This window comes from Glycine max, chromosome 18, assembly GCF_000004515.6.
Source record: "Glycine max cultivar Williams 82 chromosome 18, Glycine_max_v4.0, whole genome shotgun sequence".
NCBI classification, from domain to species: Eukaryota; Viridiplantae; Streptophyta; class Magnoliopsida; order Fabales; family Fabaceae; genus Glycine; species Glycine max.
The window spans coordinates 50,755,954-50,773,196 of record NC_038254.2 but is presented as its reverse complement, the minus strand read 5'-3'; the positions used below and the strand labels follow the sequence as shown (position 1 = coordinate 50,773,196).

The 17,243-nt window shown below is 31.6% G+C and overlaps 2 protein-coding genes across 2 annotated transcripts; one reads left to right on the top strand and one right to left on the bottom strand.

Moving 5' to 3' along the window:
- Window positions 1-2,414: 2,414 nt before the first annotated feature.
- LOC100816948 (NADH dehydrogenase [ubiquinone] 1 alpha subcomplex subunit 1) lies at window positions 2,415-4,567 on the bottom strand. The gene is made up of 3 exons (XM_003552283.5): window positions 4,343-4,567; window positions 4,173-4,263; window positions 2,415-2,621 (listed from the first exon to the last, which is right to left on the bottom strand). The coding sequence occupies exons 1-2, from the start codon at window positions 4,448-4,450 to the stop codon at window positions 4,177-4,179; spliced, it is 195 nt and encodes a 64-aa protein (XP_003552331.1). The 5' UTR covers window positions 4,451-4,567; the 3' UTR covers window positions 2,415-2,621; window positions 4,173-4,176.
- Window positions 4,568-10,364: 5,797 nt separating this feature from the next.
- Window positions 10,365-16,984, top strand: LOC100816420 (KH domain-containing protein At2g38610). Its single transcript, XM_003552282.5, has 7 exons — window positions 10,365-10,667; window positions 10,860-10,948; window positions 12,110-12,261; window positions 14,541-14,657; window positions 14,788-14,904; window positions 15,036-15,179; window positions 16,203-16,984. The coding sequence occupies exons 1-7, from the start codon at window positions 10,588-10,590 to the stop codon at window positions 16,347-16,349; spliced, it is 846 nt and encodes a 281-aa protein (XP_003552330.1). The 5' UTR covers window positions 10,365-10,587; the 3' UTR covers window positions 16,350-16,984.
- Window positions 16,985-17,243: the final 259 nt, after the last annotated feature.

The following is a 17,243-nucleotide window of genomic DNA, read 5'->3' as shown; positions in this document are numbered from 1 at the left end:
CTGCACGGGTGAGATAAGATGACTTATGAAGGAAGGTATTACATTCACAGCTCAGCACCACCAACACCTAACTCAGTTTCAGTCATTGAAAAATCAGAAAGTTCTGTCTGCTAGTAGGAACATGTATACTTTTTTATTCTGAAATTCTTATTTCACTCCATTCTTTGATGCTTGAATTTCGAGCCCCAACTCCACAAGGAGGGCACATAATGGAACAGCACATGAGGCAATATGAATCAAACACTTGAATAATATTAAAAAATAATTTATAAAGTCCTAAATAATTTTTTAGTTTTCATAATAATGTATGCACTTTTAATTTTCGGATTTAGTTCTTACAATTTTTGCATTAGTTTCAATTCTTATAAAATAAGGTATTTTGTTTTTGGTTCTTGTTATATGACTTTAGTCATGTAATCTTTGATCCACATTGAATTAGTCTCAATTTTTTAGGAACTAAACTCAATATAGCCAACATTTTACAAGGATTAATAGTGCGTTTGGATATCAGTTGTCACAATGAATCCATATCAAAACATTTGTCTCTCGATGGATTGAGATGAGTGGAAGTTTAGTGTGTATAAATATAAATCCAAACATACTATAATTTAATATTATCCAAATATTATAGAGGCTAAAGTCAAACAACAAAGATAAAAACAAAAAGTTTCATTTTTCAAGGATTAAAAATTTAAAGTTGATAATTTATTTTGTAAGGACTAAATAAAAAAACCAAAAAAAAAACACTTTATATTACACTGTTACAAAGACTAAAATGTTATCTAAACCTAAAAAATAAACCATTTTGAAACTCATGTTATACATGTGTATTTTTCTGTGTGTTCTCCTCATTAAAGAAATTGTTCCAGATGCACAAAAGTCATTTCTCTTTCAATTATTCGTTTTCAAGTTCTTTTCCACAGTAAAACCTTCACCCTATCATACGAACAGAAGATTAAAAACTGGTTGCTGTACCCCTTGTTTTACAAACCAGTAAGTACTAAGAGCCACTCACAAGGAAACAGAGAAAAGGCAGAAAGAAAAATGAATATAGTACAAATGTTCCTAAATTTCCAAAGAAAAATGTGGCTTGAAATGATACGAGATCTCCTCACTTTTTTTTACATACCCCAACATGTGTCACATTCAGGAGATTTCTATGCTATTTACACGGCAATTTTTTGGTCCTGTTACTTTAACTTGTTATAATGAAGGAACTTTGAACAGGTAAAATGTCGCTAGCAACATTAGATACCAAACACGCATTTATTTATTTTCAGTTGATCAAGATACCTGCTTTTATTTTCCTAGCTCAATCTGTTAAGATTTGCAGTTGCAGAAATAGTTGCCCAATTTTTTGAAAACTTACACGGGTTATTAAACAACTATGCTGTAAATTCAGAGAATTCAGGCATCACTTCAGTTTTCAGTACTCTGGTTAAAAAACAATTAGACCGATCGTGATAGTAAGGGTTAAGAAACACGTTTTAATAAATTTATGTTAGATAGCAACACTAACTATTTTTTTTTCTTTGAATTAATGTCACATTTCAAACGAGACTTGTTTGTTGGATTGGATCAGCGTGGAATAAAAAAACATCTCTATCCATACGCGTACAAACTGTAATTAGGTTAATCCACCAAAGAAAAACAAAAGTAACTTTGGGAAGAGAAGTATTTTTCGCGTGAGTATATAACTCAGACATAAATAATCAAAAGTTTAAAATGTATTGAAATCATAATAAAATTATTTTAAGAGTATTTTAAACTTTTAAATGATAATGTTTATCTGTACTTCGTTTATATACAATCACTAAACACAGATGAATGGTAAAGAATCACTAACAGTTTCAGGTTCAATTCAATATAAGAAAATTATAGTCACCTATTTTTATTTTTATTTTTGAATTACACAAAACACCATTCTTTTTTCTATTCTTACATTAACCTTCTTAATATTTGAAAAACATGGCATCGTGTACCTCAATAAAGGAGGAGGTTGTAAACAAACAGATGTTGTAACTAAAAAAAACTCAAAAGGTATAATATAATTCACTCTAATTATATATAAGAATTTCTTCCAAATAGTTGTTGAAAGACATAAAGCCATCTGATATTTCTTCAAAATAGTTAGAGAGAAAGAAAGCCAACTGAATGTTTGATCCTTTGAGGAAAACAGAATGAGTAGTGTTAAGAGCATCCAAAATGACAAACTCTAACATCTTGGCATTCATTTTATACGAAATACCAAATACTAGTTGCCATGATAGCCTTTATTTGTTTTCAGCTTTCTCTTCAAATGTTGTGGCGGCTTATGCTACTTTACATAATTTTTCACCAAACATTGACGTCAACTAGCAAGATTTGTTGTCACTAGTCAAGCACAAAATGGTCACATTATAGAAGGCAACAAATACCTCAGAACTGCTTAGTTTTCAACAAGCCAAGCTTAGCAAAAGTAATTGTGATTGGAGCATAGGTATATTTATAAATCTTATGTTGAATTGCATACAAGAAAACAGACGGAATTTGATTCTTGTGATTAACCCTGCTTCCCAAGAACACAGCCGTAAATCCAGGTGAGCAGTTTATTTTCTTCACAATGACATCGGCAAAACAACCTGCATGTTCCAGGACAAATATTATGGTTTCTACTCTATATATCAAACATTAAGCACAAAGCAAATTAAATCTAAACAATAAAAAAGAAGGATATTCTTGATGATAAAGACATGGGAGAATACAAAACTCAATGTGTTTTCCTATTGAGGGTGGAAGACAAATCCATGCAAATTTGATGTTCATCCACACAGATGCAAGTTTCCTAGAGCATGAAAAATATGCCAAAACCATCCTTTTAATTATCAAAATGGTCATTCTTTACTTTTTCTTTCCAGCAAGAGAAGATATTTCACTAAAGAAAAAAGAATACGAGAGCAGAGGACAGGATGTTGGACAAAAAACTATACGAGACAAAGAAACACATGAATGACACAAATCTCAAAAAATAATTTGGATAATGAAACATAGCAATAAACTAAGCACTATAAAGGAGCTAAAAACACCAAGAAAACACAGACATTTGAATAGCCATAACCATCATGGATACTTCTCATATACAATTTTGCTATTACTTTTCGAACTTTTACACAAATTGGAATATCACAATAACAAGATAAATGATAACATTTTATTATATTTACAATCACTGATACAAACTTCTAAAACACCAATTTTCTCTTTTGGTTTGGGAATTAGGATTTACATCTTTATGTTAATTTCATGTTTTACTATGGCCCATGTTGCATCCTATAGTTTAAAAAAGAAATTGACTTCTCTTTAAGCTACATTTGGATTGATGGAAAGAATTACAATGAAATAAAATGGAACGGAACACAATGGAATAAAATCTTCATTCCATTATTAGGATATGCTATGATGAAATGAAATATAATTTTCATTCCTCTCAGATTGAGAAGAGAGAAAAATGGAGGTAAATAATAAAATAGGATCCTATTTGGATAAACTTTCCACAAACAGGGGAAGAAAATAAGAAATAAACTTTTCCATAAGCTAATTTAAACTTATTCATAAACTAATTTCATCTTATGAGAGAATCTGATTTCATTTTTCCTATTCAAAAGGTTATTTTAACTTATGCATAGGTTAATTTTAGCTTTAGCTTATGGGAGAAACTTATTTTGTTTTACCTTCTTATTTTCTTCTTTCACAAGTGCTTTTGGAGAAGTTTATCTAAAATGGAATAGGTTTCTCCACTAGTTTCCATTACACTCCATACGCATTTTACTAATCCAAACAATGAAACATAATGCCATTCCATTCCATCATCTACCACCAATCCAAATATAACCAAAAGTATGAAATCCACTTAAAGAGCGAAGTTATAACCACATTAAAAATCGTAATAGAATAATATGCACACACACACATAACAAATCATGGAACTATTAAAATCTCAACCATGAACTTTAAAACTAACAACCATAATTCCATATTTTATCCTCTAAAAGTCTAAAGCACACTCTTAAAATCAGATGAACCAAACCATCCAAGCAATGTCGCAAAAACCTCTAAAATTAAACAAGTCTTCCCCGGATCTAAAATTCACAATCACGAGAAAATATTCGTAGAAACCCTAAGGAGAGGCTTACGATGTTAATTGGAGGGAGAGGCTTGCTCGATAAGCTTCTTGTCCCTTCGCTCCATCGCCACATCCCACATATCGTTTCCGATGTGCTTAGGCTGAAACAATTCTCGTATCACTCACACAAAGATCCAATAAAAAAAATGGATAATAATGAAAAAAGAACAGAGAGATTACTCTGCCATGTGCAGCTCTGTGAATGTAATACTGAGCGTTTCCCATGACGCAGAGCATTCCAGCTATGATTCCCAGCGGCAACACCGCTTCCATCCATCTCAAGTTCATCTTTTTTTCTTCTTCTTCTTCTTCTTCTTCCAACTCTTTACTCTGTCTTCGATCTTTGTCTTTTTCTTATTTTTTTGTTTATTGGGCCTCATCCTTCATAAAAGCCCAGTGTTTCTTCTCTTGCTCCTTATTTGGGCCTCTATGTCCCATTCCCATTCCTTCCTTCTTTCACCAATTAATAATGTCAATTGGCACATGCTCTTTTTTCTTTCCATGTGATTGAAAAGTAAGGTGCTTTGTTTGTGGTGTGGCTTTTGTTTCTTTTGATTTTTAATTAAAATGTTTTTATTAATAATTTTCCGGACATTGCCTTTTTTTTTTTTACTTATGGAATGCAAATTTTCAGTAAGAGGAAGGCTATGACACATTCTCTTGATGTTTTCTTTTTAATACTGTTGTTTATGATTGGTTGAAATTTATTAAAAATTATTAATTTTGATGGATTTTTTTTTAAATGAGAAGTTGGGCACAGTAAAATGAACAATTTTCAACAAATTTCAACCAATCACAAGAGGAGTGTTACAAAAAGAAAGTGTTATTAACATTCCTCTTATTTTGTTCCTAGGAGAAAAAAATATATGAAAATTATTGAGTGAGCGAATGAGCTGACGCAATATTATTCTAGTTTAATGGGAGTTTTGAGTTAGAAACCTGGCTATGTAACTATGTTAAGTATTTCAAGAAAAATATTTCCTACCCATAATGGTCATATCACCTTGAGTAGGATTGCTTTCGTTAGAAGATACTTTTTTGATAGGCAATAGAAAAAAGATGTGATCTATAAAAATAGTGTATGAAATCAGGGAAAAAATTTGTTTTTATAATAATTTTTAGATTTAATTATTTCTACAGAATTTTAAATTTAGTTTTTAGATTTTAAATAATTGCAAAGGAAATGGTGTTTTAATAATGCTAGATATCTTCATTTTCTGTTTTATGTTTTCACCGGTAACCATAAATATTTTTTCGTTTTTTTCAATATTTTTTTGAATGAAAATATTAAAAGAATAAGATTGTTTTTATTCACACCATTATTCAATTATATATTTTTATGTATAATAATTATCTTAAAAATCATATATAATATCAAGTATCAACCAATCATTGTTTTTAGTGGTTTTGAGTTCAATTTTCTTAAGTAATAAGTTTTGATTTTGAGTCTTATGAATTGAAAAAATGTAATTAAAAAAAGAGATCCTATTAAATTTGATTAATCAAATCTTCAATAAAAATGAATTATCAATAGAATTAAATATTTCACACAAATATCATCTTGATATAAAAAAAACAGTCTCGTACCGTGTTAGCATTAAAACTAATTATGTCAGCGTTGGGCCAAATGGCTAAATGGACTAAATTAGGCATGAAGCATTCCAAAATTGGGGCCAGTTAGTTGAGAGAGGGAGACAATTGCACGAAAAACTCAAATGTTTTGTTTGATAGTGAGAAGATAAATAGAGTGGATAGAAATAAATGGATGAGTAAAAATAGATGAAAAATAAATTAAAAATGAAAGATGTTTAATTGAAGAAAAATTAATAAAAAAATGAATATATAGAGAAATTAATGAAAATAAGTGAAAAATAAAATAATAAAAAACATATGTGCTCATGTTTTAATTCTTTCCTCCCTCTTTCTATTATATCAAATATATCTAATTATTTTCATATCTTTTCTCATCTTTCCCCTCCAACCAAACAAGCCGAAAGTGAGAATATGAAGAGTTATTTTTGAGGAAATTTTAGACAATTACCTATGATATGGCATGCACCCATGATCGTCTCAAAAAAGGAAAACGACGGTAATTATTTTTAGGAAAAATAGTTGATGTTTGTGTTTCATAGAAATAGAAACATAAATTGGAGAATTCCTAATGTAAACTACCAAATCAGTACGAATTATTTCAATTGCTTACATTTTCTATAGCTTTTTATTTACAATTCAACCATTTATAAAATTCTTTACAGCATTTCAATTAGGAGTAATGTAACCGATATTCTTCTAGTCATACAAATGTCAAAAAAGTCTCAAAAAAACGAATTGAAAAACTTAATTAAAAAACAAAGTTTATCTTTCACACGACTAATCCGGTTTCATTTGGGATCAACATAATTTTTTTATGGATTGAGCTCCTCTTTAGTGACTTAAATTTATTCATGATTGGGTTTATCTCTCTCCTATTAGTAATTTTCAATACTAGAGAAAAAATATATTTTTATATGCCGGTGAGACCTAATCACATACGTAAATTATGATAATATATGCTTCTTTACACAATTGAAGAATAAATACACAACATATAAAAATGAAAATTATGAGCTAACCAAACACCATGTATAATTGCAGTGTCAAATCTCTCAAGTTTTCATGACACAATATATGTTAAGAATAGTTCGATATCGGTAATTTATGAACATGATAAGTATTTATAGTTGGATAGATCACCCCAATTTTTAAGTTTTAAGAAGGCTTTTTGAATGTTTTTACTGTTGTATAAAATTTAATAATATACTATTTAATATTTTAGGTTTTACTTACCAGTTAATTTCTTCCGGTACTGATGGTACTGCTGACCACAGCCACTTTCAATTTGAAAGACATGACCTGTCCGAATCTTGTCAGACTCGAGTGAAGGCAAACTTTGTTTAGACACTTTTTCTTGAGTCATCCTATTATTTTGGAAACAAAGTCTATTGTTAGTTGGAATCAATGTTTTCTTACTCTGACTCTCTCTCTTCTATCTTTTTAATGTAACCCAATCCATCTTTCTCCTTTACTTGGATAACTTATAAATTTATATTACTTTCACTTGACCAAGTTTATGCTTAATTTGTCAAACAAATAAGTTATCAAAAAACATGAAAGAACAACAACAAAAAATAGTATAAAAAGTCATAGAAAAAAAAAGCATTTATCTCTCTAATATGTATGTAACAATTTGCCTAGTAAGATTGGGACCAATGGACCATCCTCTCCCTACTACTATTTATTACCAAAAATGAAAAGAAAAATATTCGTTTCTATTTAATTAAAAAAATCCAAAAAAAGAAAATAGTAAAAAATTTTCCTCCATTCTGCTAGCCTTCTTAAGAAAATACTATTCTGATTTTTTTTTTTTCTTCTTTAGTTTGGTTTCTTTCTATGGAGAAAGACTGAAAATACACACATGACCTGTAGGAGGAAGGAATCAAAGTCAATGACAAAGAGCAAAAGAAAACGCTGTATTTTTCTATTTTATTGCTTAAAACATCTTAGGATTCTTCTCCTACGGCCAACTGAGTCAGAAGCAGTGAATCATTCAGTTAAAATAATGGCCCACCTTGCATTGTCTTGTTGTGGTTGTGGACACTTCTATCGCACACCCCTTTTTTTCCCTACTCTGCCCCTACCATCTTTTGTTTTATCTTTAATATTAAAAAACTTATTAGACTTGCCTCACTTTTTGCCCCCCCATTGATCTTAATTAGGTAATTAGTAACTGTATCAATTTATGAGAGAGAAAAAAGAAAATATTTATTAGTGGGCTTGGTGGGAAAGAAATAAGAATTGAATTTGGAAAAGGTTTCAAAGTCCTTGAATTAGTTATGCGTCAAATTTATAGGTCCATAGGTAACTTTATGCGTTGTATTTTATTTTATTAATGCTGGGTGTGTAGATAGGTTTATATATCCTTATCACATACAAAATCTCGAGCAATATAAATTCAAAATTATTAAAAGAATGAAAAAAATTAGGTAAATAGGATCGGAATTGGTATCGATTTAGGAGGGATATACTCAAACAAAAAAGTAACAGGGGAGCATTCATACTGCCTAATAATTTATTGTGAATTATGACTTGAAGCTCATCGTAGAAGGGAGTCAAAAGGTTGTTGACAACCTTTCCTAGACCTAAAAATATTAAGGAAAAAAAAGGGTAAAAGAGAAATTTAGACAGTTCTCGAAAACCTATATATATATATATATATATTTACAGGCTTGCCAAACAAAAAATAAAAATAACCAATATATTAAAAAGAAGAAAAAGACAGAATGCAAAGATTGGCAATTGATACTATAAAATAAAAAATTAATAAAATGGAATGGTTTAGACTTTAGAGTGAGTAGAGACAATGTATTCCACACCATCCTCGTTCCATATAGGGTCAAGTAATAGTATGGAGCAAAAACAAGATTGGTTCTAAGTTCTAACAACACCATATAGGGGTATAGGTAGGTGCAAATGCATTATGCAGTGCAAAGTCAAAATTAATGAAACGGTTGCTGTCTTACGAGAAATAATCAGCAACCTTGTTATATATATATATATATATGGATGACATTAAATCACATTAACCACATTTTCGTAGCAAAAACCGATAATTTGGAAAATAAAAATTAAAAATAATTCAGCTGACAAAATAAGAAGGGTGTTCAATCAAAATTGAGAGGGAACAGAATCCGACCGCAATTATAGCATTATTCAACATAAGAACAAGAATTTTGTAACATTATTCAAATGGGACTTATTATAATGCTAATATAAAAATAATGTGGAACAATAAGGATTGCATTGGACCTTCAAAACGACGTAGTTGTAGGTATGTATGTGTATGGTGTGGTAGATTTTTTCTAAGAGAGTGTACAGTGTTATGGTCCAGCTAAGACCGCGTTGGCAAACATCATTATCGTTGGCCATTGATTCATTCACATTTTTTTTCTGATTTTCCATTCTCTCTTCTCCCAAATTAAACCTTATTATGCCTTTAGAAAATAATATACATACAATTAGTACATGGTAGTATTTGCATACACTAACATTAGATTGATTAGATTACAACCTATGATTCTCTGCATGCCTAACACGCGTCTCCACCTGTTGTTGTTTTGCTGTACCCTATACCCTTTACATTGTAGCACTCAAACCAAACCTACGTTACCTTAGCCATTTCACTTCACTGTTACTAATACTTTTTGAGAAAAGAGGTTGTACAGCTTAATATTCTCATTTAACCATAGTTTATTATATAAGATAAATTCGTTATATTAATTTAAAAGTTATATTAATAATTAAATAATAGTATAAAATTATTTTATTTTGTGATCATTAAATTTTTACTTCTTTTTTAATTACAACTATTACTAAAAGCAGAAAATTAACTGATATAATATTATTATAATATATCTGGTAATATCATATTTAATTTGAATAAGATTGTTTTTTTATAAAAAAATGTTATAAAATTTTAAACTGATCATTGATATTATAAAATATATTACTCTTTGTTCATGTTTATAAGACATAGTAGCTTTTTTTTTATCTTTTATTATAAGATTTTATTTCATCTCTTTTTTGTATTAATTAATTTTTTATAAAAATATTTTAAATTATCTTTTTTTGTCTCCTATGAAGATTGGAAAAAATGAATAATTTTTCAATAAAAATAAAAATATATTATAATTATAGATAAATTTAATTTTAATAATTGTTTCTTAGGAACAAATACAGTATTATTTAATTATAATTATATATATATATATAATAAATTTATTAATTTTTATAATAATATTTTCTGTATAACTGCATGACGGTTATACTCTGAAAAAAATACTCCATTCCAGTTCCTCGGCCGCTGAATTTTTTTTTTACTGCCACAAACAAATCTAGTAACCTTTTTACTGCGGAAACTTTAGCTGATACTGTTGTTTCCTTATAAAGATCCCCGTCCATTTCAGTACACTGTCTTTCACTTTATACATATATATATATATATATATATATATATATATAGTTTTACAAGGCAGCATGTGAACAAGGAAAATATATTATTATAGAAAAAAAAGGAAAAAAATGAGAAATATTTAAGACTATAGAGAGAAAAAAAAGGAAAGAAAAGGAAAAAGGAAATAAATAATTATTTGTTGCTTCCTTTTGTGTAAAAATTCAGAGAGAACTGTCCACCCTTTTTCGTTTTTCTCCTTATTACAGACCCCCCTTAATTGATGGTGCTCTGTATCCCCTTTTTCTTCTGCAAGAACTACACCAACTAAAACCTCCTTCTTCTTTTTTTTTTTTTGGAGGCTGGTGTGTGTTTTTCTTTTTCTTCTTCTTCTTCTTCCAATCCTTAAGGAAAAAAACTAAAGAAAAAAAAGTGAGCCATGTCAGGCTTGTATAATCCCAACTTCTCTCCTGCTAGAGCAGCTTCTCCTCAGATTAGGAGCAATCCAGAAGTGGACAGGTGAGTTGGTTTCTCTTTCTTGTGATGTTCTTTTTTAAGATCAAAACTAAAAAACAAAAAGCAAAGACACAATCTTGGACTATTGGTGAAACACCCTTTGGATTTGGCCTTGTCTGTTTGATTTGTTTTAGATGAATTTGTGTGCTTTTGATTCATAGAAGAAAAGGGTGTTTTTTTTTTTTTTTTTTGCAGTCAGTACCTATCAGAGTTGCTGGCAGAACATCAGAAGCTTGGACCCTTCATGCAAGTGCTTCCCATATGCAGCCGCCTCCTAAATCAAGGTCTAGCTCTTCCTGTTTGTGGATCTATCACTTCTTGTTTTTGCACTCTTGTTGTTTATGGAGGCATGTTTGGTGTGTGTGTGCCAGATCGTGTCACAGAGCTTTTTTTTTTTTTTATCTCTGTCAAAAGCCTTGGACAATAGACACCGACTATAGTGTTGATCGTGCATTGATTCCTCTTCTTGCCATCTATCATCATTGTCGTGGCACCATTCCCTTCTCACTTCAGTTGATGCTGATGTTTTTTTTCATAAGGGGAAATGCAAATTGAACTAAACTTTTTTGGGATGTATCACGTATTGGATGGTGTCTGAATGTTGTTGGATGAAATGTAGCTTCATAGTGTTAACCTTACGCAACCGGGGATGAATTTGATGGTAAGATATGATGTTTCTGTGATTTTCATAGTGCTGAATGGTATCTACTCGTGGGATTAGTTTGAATTTGAACAGATTGTGATTTTGAGGACTTGAGGAAAATCACATGCTTGCAAACCATGTACTCTTGAAGGTGTTCTCAAAGAAAGGAATTGAATGTGCCTGATTTGAAGTGTTTGGCATGGCTTTTCATGTTTGGAGAAGAGCTTGGTTTGTAATTAACATGTAGAATGCTGGTGCCATAAACATTGGGACTGTTGACTTCAGTAGACCTTCTTCCACACAGAAATTTAGGGCCTGTCTATTTGCTCCCTTTATCAATGAGATCAAGTAGACAGCCTCCTGTAAGATTGCAAATAAGCCAGGCCTTTTAACTGCTGTCTGATAATATAGGACTTTGGTCTTATTTGGATAAATTTCTCCGTAAGTACTTATAGGAGAAGAAATAAAAAGGTAAAATGAATTGAGTTTCTTTCATAAACTAAAATCAACTTATGCACTTCTGCTTTCGCAGAAGTTAGATGAGAGAACTTCTATAAAAGTTAAGTGCATAGGTTGATTTTAGCTTGTGACTTGTGAGAGAAGCTCAATTCATTTTACCTTCTTATTTTTTTTCTCCTATAAGTGTTATGGAGAAGTTTATCCAAACAAGACATTTGTTTGATATAGTTTATTTTCTGAGATAAAATTATCACACTTGATTACTCTTTAAAAGTATCCTTCTCCATTCATTTCTTATGACAGTATGCATTGATTTCTCATTTCAATGTTTCTTTATGTGCAGAAATATTAAGGGTTTCTGGAATGTTGTCCAATCAAGGTTTTGGTGACTTCGATAGACTGCGACATAGAAGCCCTAGTCCTATGGCTTCTTCAAACCTTATGTCCAATGTCAGTGGGACTGGGTTGGGTGGATGGAATAGTCTCCAGCAAGAGGTGACTGCTTTTAGATTATTAATTGTTGCATCTGAACTTTATATCCTTAATTTTTCATTATATTTTTTGAGTATATCATTTTTATGTGTAGATGCAAATTCAACTACTATGTTGTAGTAGTTGTTATAAATGCCTACAAGACTTGTCTAGTCTAATTCCTAACATTGGATTTTAAAAAAAAAATTCATTATCTATTCCTTGTATTCAGCATCAATAACAACCAAGCCTTATTCCGGCTAAGTGGCCTTGACTAAATGGATTATATGTTGCTGTGATTCTCAATCTTGAATAATCTATTTATGAAGTCTCATGTACCCTAAATCCTTGTATTCACTCTTTCATAATAAAAATAGTATTAAACTAATAATACAGTACCATAAGATGAGGAGGTTTACGGCCACAGCACTTGCAAGATCTTCTCTTTTGTTCTTCAAAGCAGTTTCTTGAAAAACAGGTCTGACATGAGATGGGTTGCTTGACCGCTTAGTCTGAAATAGTGGAAAATAATGAAAGTCAAGGAATGCTAAATGACAGGGGAGGGCACTACTGAAGTTTAAACCTGTACATTTGTTAGAAATTTCAAACATAAGAATAAAACCAAACATTTGACGAAAGTGTGTGTACATTTGTGAGTCTTATTTTGATCAAAGATGCATTTTGTTAGAGAAGAGTACAAGACTAGAGGATAAGATATCCTCCTAAAAGAGACCCAAAAAGGCCAACGAAATAATTTCATTTAAGCTCTGTCTTGGCATACCCACCAAAGGTGCACTCCTTTAAAATATCCGTTAGCTGAGCACTATAAAAATTTAAGAAAATCTCTTAATCCAATAAAATTTGCCAATGCAAGTAACTGACCATGAAAGTTTTAGCATTCTTCTCCATCCATAGCCACAAAATAGCAGCAAATGTTGCATGTTGCCAAAGACCCTTGCCTTCCTTATATCTCCCAAGGTTCTAAAATGAGAAAAAGCAAATGCTTCAAACTCGTGCTCAGTCCCAACATTCACCAAAAATACCGAAAAGACCAAAAGCCTTACACCATAAATAATCCCACAGAAATAAAAATCTGATTTTCACATAGTGAGAGAAATGTATAACGTGGACTTATCCAAATAAAGGATTCAGGCTTCAAAAGGGACATAAAGGTGATAAAAAGAAAAAGCTGTCTGTGTTTAGAGATTGGTTGAGGAATTGAGAGTAAGATTTACAGGTAAAGGCTCCAAAGGGTTCTAAAGAAGAAATTCTCCTATCTCTAGACTCTAGCAAAGGAGTTTAACAAAATAGGCCAAACAAACCAATAGGTGCTTTATACTCCACATTTAGGCTTGTCTTTAGGTAAACAAGTTAATTAAGTGCTTATCATGTAAGTGCTTATGTATAGGTTGTTTTTGTAATAAAAAAGGATGCCTGATACAAAAGCTTAGACTCTGTTTGAATAAGATTCAAGCAAACTAAGGGATTGAGTCTTCTCTTCTACCAATAATTTTGTACTGCTAGTGCTAACAATTTCATGAAGTCAATGAATGCCTTCCTTGTGTAAATAAAATAATATAAGCCATGATACAACAACAAAAAAAGCCTTGTTCCCACTAGGTGAGGACACCTACATGAATCACACAATACCATTGGGTTCAGTTAATGACTAAATTCTCAACGATATTAAATTTACCATGAGATCCCTCTTCACAATTTATTTTTGGTCTCCTCCCTTTTCACTGGGCTAAAATCCATTCAATTTACTCTCCTCACTTGTACTTCCACTGACCTTTCTTTACACGTGTCCAAATTACCTTAACTAATTTTCTATCATCTTCTCCTCATTTGGTGTCACACCAACATCTCTTTGTATACAATAATTTCACATGTTGTCCTTTCTTGTGTGGTCACACATTTATCTTAACATTCTTGTTTCTGCTACTCCCATCTTAACATAAGCCATGATTGGCAACATAAAATCTGATTGGTGGTATACTAATGTTATTATCCTTGAAAAGTAAAGTTGTAGACTGTCTGACTTGCAGAAAAGTTTGACAGTTGCCTCTTCCAGTGCCTTTCTGCATATTGATCTGTTTCCCTCTCATTCATTTCAAACTTAAAGAATTTCCTGATTTGCCAATTCCTGGGATTGAAAATGCTAGTTTCTCACTGGTTTATGTTTTTATAACAAAAGATTTTATCATTTATTCTTGTCATTTACCATTGTTATTTCTACCTTAAAAAAACCATTATCTTTTCTAACTTTCATATATTAACATTACTTTCTCTGCGAAAAGCAGAGATTATGTGGACCCCCTGGAATGACGATGGACTGGCAAAGTGCTCCTGCAAGTCCTAGTTCGTTCACTGTTAAGAGAATCTTGCGCTTGGAAATTCCAGTAGATACATATCCCAATGTAAGCTTTTATATAACTGATATAAAGTCATATTTGATAACTTAATCAGACAGCTATTTTTCATCTTTTCTGGAACCGAAAGCTCTATCAACTGTAAGTAATAAAACTATGTTTCTCCTTATTGCATCAGTTCAATTTTGTTGGAAGACTTCTGGGCCCTAGAGGCAATTCTTTGAAACGGGTAGAAGCTACAACTGGTTGTCGTGTGTATATTAGAGGAAAAGGATCGATAAAGGATCCAGACAAGGTAATGAAGACAAACATAATTTTCCAGATCTTATTTGCAAATTGCCTAAAATTTATGGTGCATCCATGAATGATCTGTATACTCATTCATACTTGTGTCAACTGAGATTATATTAATTTTTTTATTTTAAGGAAGAGAAATTACGAGGAAGACCAGGTTATGAGCATCTCAATGAACCACTGCACATTTTGATTGAGGCTGAATTACCTGCTAATGTTGTTGACATAAGGCTCAGGCAGGCTCAGGAAATTATTGAAGAACTGCTCAAGCCTGTGGTATGCTCATCACCCTATATCTTTTTGTGTTATGCAGGGTGTACTAGCTGCTGTTCAACTTCACTTTTCTGAACAGAGAACATACAGAGGCAATTGAATATAAAAATGCATCTTATCTTTACCGTTCTTAACTTGTAATTTGGATGGTTATTATCTTTGCACATGCCACCATTTACTTGTTTGAAGTGATGAAGAGCAGTATACACACTTGATTTTAGTAAAGTAGATGAGTAGGTAACAATACATATATGAAGCCCACATACTTCAATACAACACAGGTACAATACAAGGATATGGGAAATTCATAAGAATTCAAGAAACGTTATGGCCTAGATAACATAAGTTTATTTTAAAAACATTTTACATAGACATGTTGTAAAGAGACTTAATCATTTCTCTTTCATGCAAGACCATATTTGTAGATGATGATCACAATTGGCAAAAAAGATGCTTCCTGATCTCAACAAAAAAGTGTAGTTACATATCTTTTTCAATTGTCTATGTCAAAATATATATTTTTTTCCTTATAAATATGTCACAAAAAAAATTACTTGTGTAAAGTTTGTTTTGTATGAGAGGAGAAAAGAAGCATTGGGGGATGTTGAAACATAGTTGTTTTAAGTAAAAAAAAAAAAATCTAGGCATTGTATTGGTGTTGGATATGCAAATGACATTTTCCACCTGCATTTTATTTTCAGAAGTGTGTCATGCACTTTGCATGTTGGTTGATTTATTAGGATTGTTGAAATTTGATTATTTACTTTTTGCCTTTCATTGTTTCTTAAAGTATTCTGTCAAAATTACTCTAAAGGACTCTCACTCTCCAAATGTGGAGAACATCTTAAAATGCTGTAAAAATTAATCATTTCACTAGTTGGTTTGTAGATCAATGTTTTTTGCTGCACACCCATTTTCTTCATGCAAGTCGGGAGCAGTGACATTTTCCATAGGCTAGACAATTTGCTGATTCATCTAGGTGGTTAATTTTTCATTTTGTGTTGGATGTCAACGTTTGATATGCAGGATGAATCACAGGACTATATCAAGAGGCAGCAGTTGCGTGAACTCGCCATGCTGAATTCAAATTTCAGAGAAGAGAGTCCCGGGCCCAGTGGTAGTGTGTCCCCATTCAACTCTAGTGGAATGAAACGTGCAAAGACGGGTCGCTGAAAGTTGTCCTTGATTGTTGGTGTAGATGATGAGTATCGTGGTCCTCCAGCTATTGATTGCTGGGAATATCTTCCAGTACATGTCTCATTCAATGCAAGCTATAAAAGAATAGGCTAACAATTCTTGCTGGTTAGCACTCTGGTGGTTTTTCCTTCCCCTTTGTCCCTACCTTTTTCTTTTTGAACAGACAGGAGACAAAGCTGGAATGAAGAATTTTTAAAAGAGAACAATTATATAGTTGGGGTATTGAGAATAGGTTTGTTCAAACCAACCCTTTTTTTTTCTCCCTTGCAAACTTAATACATTCATTGGATTTATTCATGCGTCAGTTACTTTTTGAGAAGTGTGGAATATATACATATGATGGTTGGTGGTGATGAAGTTTTAGGTCCTATGACAATGCAGTGTTTATTGGCATGTGACATTGTCAAAGTCTCATGGTATTTTAATATTTATTATAAGTTAGCATAGGCTGGATTCTTTTTAGTTGTTTGTCACAGGCATTTGTATTCTCTTCGGAGGACTATGCACTGTAGTTGGAATGATGCATGCCAGATAAACTTCTTACCATGTACCATTAAAGAACAAATGTGGTATTTGTTTATATAGAATGGTACATATAAATCTTATGCAAATTATTTGATTTTTGCCATCCTATTGAACGGAGATGGATAGGGATATTTTTTTGTTCCTTTTTCATTGTTAACTTCAGTAACATTAAACAGAAGTCACAATGGACACTAAATTGGCCTACTAAGAAATGTGGCTTTTGCACATCCTTTGAAGCTCAACTGAGGGATATTTTGAAGGGACTGAAACTTCTTCACTTGGAGCATATCTGCCAAGTTGAGATGTTTGACATAACTTCTGGTGCCTAATAATATGGTCAATGGA